A 3,291-nucleotide genomic window follows, 5' to 3' on the forward strand; every position below is an offset into this window, starting at 1 on the left:
ATCCGGGATCATCTGAGGCTCCAAACGGGTCCCGCAACCCGAGAGTGGGCTGCCCCGAGAAATGCTCCCTCTACCCTCAGTGCGGTCAGTCAAGGGATGCCTTCCCACACTTGCATGTAGCCTAGTTGGCGGTGTGCCAACTCTATCTGAAGCCGTCCAGCCATCAGGCCACACATGGCCCCCATCTAGTGTCCAAACCAGGACCTACCGGATAACCGAGCTACTCAAATGCCTTCTCCTCATATGGGGGGCTTACAAGTAGAGTTAGCTGGTTCCCGTGTAGTTACACGAGAGTGGAGCATTGATATCTAACAACCAATTGTCATCATCACTGACATTTTTCCCATGTTGGACCACTTGGAATAAGATGGATCTAGAATCGAAAATCAAAAGGACCCTATTTTTAATGATTGAAAAGGATGGAAAAGATGCCATGTGTTATCTTAGGTTATGGCATGTATCCTTTTCCAACAAATTTCATACAAGCCCCATCCAAATTCTATTTACAATTACGATGGAAATGCGATTTGGATAGCATAAAATAGGATGGGATGGCTTTTTTGCATCCATTACTCCCACATGTACATAAGACCCTTGATATCCTGTTAAGAAAGTCTTGGTGTTGAATGCACATGCTATGTTTATAGATTCTAGTGAAATGTGCTACAAAACAAGATGAGCATGCCTTCAAATTCCTAGTTAGCCACTACTATTACTTTAGACGAACTTCGATATAATTGGGTTCATTTAAGTGAATAAATTTATGTAGTGACGAAAATGGAACTTATCCATTTTTTCCATGGCTAAAGGTAAATTTCCTATTAGTCTTCAATAACAAAGATTATACAAGATACTCATTGTCATCATGGATAAGATTACTTTCCTTGAGTGTCTTTTTAAAGCCACTAATTTAACTAAACATAATAATGTAACATCATCATGGTCTTCATAGTCTTCTCCAAGAGAAGAAATACACGCTTAACAAAGAATAATATTTGTTATCTTTGAGACAAGATGGTCAAACTTATGATGCTCTAACAAAGAGAAATTTCTTAAGCACAAGTGTCTTAGGCTTTACATCTCCAACGAACCTCGAAGGCCTTGATTCCCACTTGCCACTTGGATGGGGCTGTGAGCGCACGGAAGGGAGAAAAGAAGAGAAACTTTTACCAGAGCCTTGGGTTGAACGAAAACAACCCAGCCTGCAATAGTTTACGTGCGTAGCGCCCCTTGTTTTCTAAGAAAAGCATGAAACCAGATTTAGACATGCCTTTGTTCTTTCGTTGTCAAAACGCAGACATCTCAGCACCCGGGAGTGAAGTTTCTTCTGAACTTTGCAGTGCGACCTTGTGTTTGAATCGTTAACTTGTTCATCAATTCATAGGTTTATCACTATACATAGATCACTCTCCCTCTCCCTGTACGTGCATCAACAAAACTAGCAGAAGATACTCACAGTTTACACTAACCTTTCCTCTTATATTCTTTCGAAAACAGTAAAAAACATGTACAAAGAAGACGTTGCAGAACAAGTCCAAGAAGACCCAACTCTCAGATCGGCCCTTCTCACATAGCTATAGTATAATTTACATCAGAAAACTACCAAGCATGAAACCAGATTTAGACATGCCTTTGTTCTTTCGTTGTCAAAACGCAGACATCTCAGCACCCGGGAGTGAAGTTTCTTCTGAACTTTGCAGTGCGACCTTGTGTTTGAATCGTTAACTTGTTCATCAATTCATAGGTTTATCACTATACATAGATCACTCTCCCTCTCCCTGTACGTGCATCAACAAAACTAGCAGAAGATACTCACAGTTTACACTAACCTTTCCTCTTATATTCTTTCGAAAACAGTAAAAAACATGTACAAAGAAGACGTTGCAGAACAAGTCCAAGAAGACCCAACTCTCAGATCGGCCCTTCTCACATAGCTATAGTATAATTTACATCAGAAAACTACCAAGCATGAGAACTATACAGCCAAACGACAAGGCACTGATCACCCAAAACTACCCAAAAACTAAGACGTTGCAACGCAAATCGTAAATGATCTCGAAAATACTGCCCAAAATGGTGCTCTACTCTCGCTGATTCTTCCACAAGAACACTCCCATAGCATATTGTCTCTTCTCGCGAATAGATCCCAGCACAGGCAGGCCGTATTCTTCCAGCAGCCTGTCCAGCTTCCACTCAGGCATGGTCTCGTAGTCCTCCTTCGAGTACCTTGGGTAGTGCAGGGGCATTTGAAAGATCGCGGGCACGGGCTTCTTCATCGCGGTACTGTAAGGGAAACGGGGGCTACGGGGGGAAGAGACTTCGAGCTGCTTCTCGAGATGGTGGAGGTGCTGGGAGTTCCAATCGTCGCGGGCCTGCTGGTCGACTTGGATGCGTTGGAGGGACTGCTCGACGGCACGGACGCGCTCCATGAGGTGGAGGAGGTCGGGGGGGGAAGGAGGGGAGAGGGGAAAGGGATTATTAGCGGGGGGGGCAGAGGGGGCGAGGTCTGCGGCCATACGCCGATCAAAACGAGGAGGAAGGGGAAGGGGATGGAGGAGGTGGAAGATAAGCTCACTGGCTATGGCGATGGAGCTCTCAGCTCTGGCTATGGCCTTGTTGTTGTTGTTGTTGTTGTTGCAGCCGCCCCGTAGCTTGTGTGTGTGTGTATGCATATAAGTAAACGTAGAGGGAATGGCCAACTCCCCGTGACGAACACGGGTACCTACCACTCCCCAACGTTAACCTTAGTTTAGTATCCTACCCCTCTCTACCTATGTGCGCCGCCTGTAAAACCTTTCACAAGAGAGAGAAAGCGTCATGATCAAGAGAAGACGGAAAGGGACCTCTCTCTCTCTCTCTCTCTCTCTCTCTCTCACACACACACACACACACACACACACACACACACACATGGCCGATCACATTTTGAGTAACCACATTTTTATCCTCTCTATTCCCACATGTGCTAACCTACAACACTATTGTACATTAGGCTTCCATAGGACTTTATGTCACATTCTCAAGCCCCTCACTACCAAAATCTCTCTCTCTCTCTCTCTCTCTCTCTCTCTCTCTCTCTCTCACCACTTTTTATCCTCTCTATTCCCACATGTGCTTACCTCCAAACCTCTTGCCGTACATTAGGCTTCTCTAGGAGTACACTTTGTGTCAAACTCTCAAGCCCCTCACTATAAAAAATTAACCATCTCTCTCTTCCCCCCCCTCAGCTTGTGTGTGTGTGTGAGAGAGAGAGAGAGAGAGAGAGATTTGTTTATTTATCCCAAAACCCTT

The 3,291-nt window shown here is 44.7% G+C and overlaps 1 protein-coding gene across 1 annotated transcript; it reads right to left on the bottom strand.

Moving 5' to 3' along the window:
• Positions 1 to 1,724: 1,724 nt before the first annotated feature.
• LOC147901625 (uncharacterized) lies at positions 1,725 to 2,650 on the bottom strand. The gene has a single exon (XM_087374971.1). The coding sequence runs from the start codon at positions 2,514 to 2,516 to the stop codon at positions 2,082 to 2,084; it is 435 nt and encodes a 144-aa protein (XP_087231097.1). The 5' UTR covers positions 2,517 to 2,650; the 3' UTR covers positions 1,725 to 2,081.
• Between the last annotated feature and the right edge of the window lie 641 nt (positions 2,651 to 3,291).

This window comes from Dipteris shenzhenensis, chromosome 5, assembly GCF_047967505.1.
Source record: "Dipteris shenzhenensis isolate YYH24624 ecotype China chromosome 5, Dip_SZ_1.0, whole genome shotgun sequence".
Lineage (NCBI taxonomy): Eukaryota > Viridiplantae > Streptophyta > Polypodiopsida > Gleicheniales > Dipteridaceae > Dipteris > Dipteris shenzhenensis.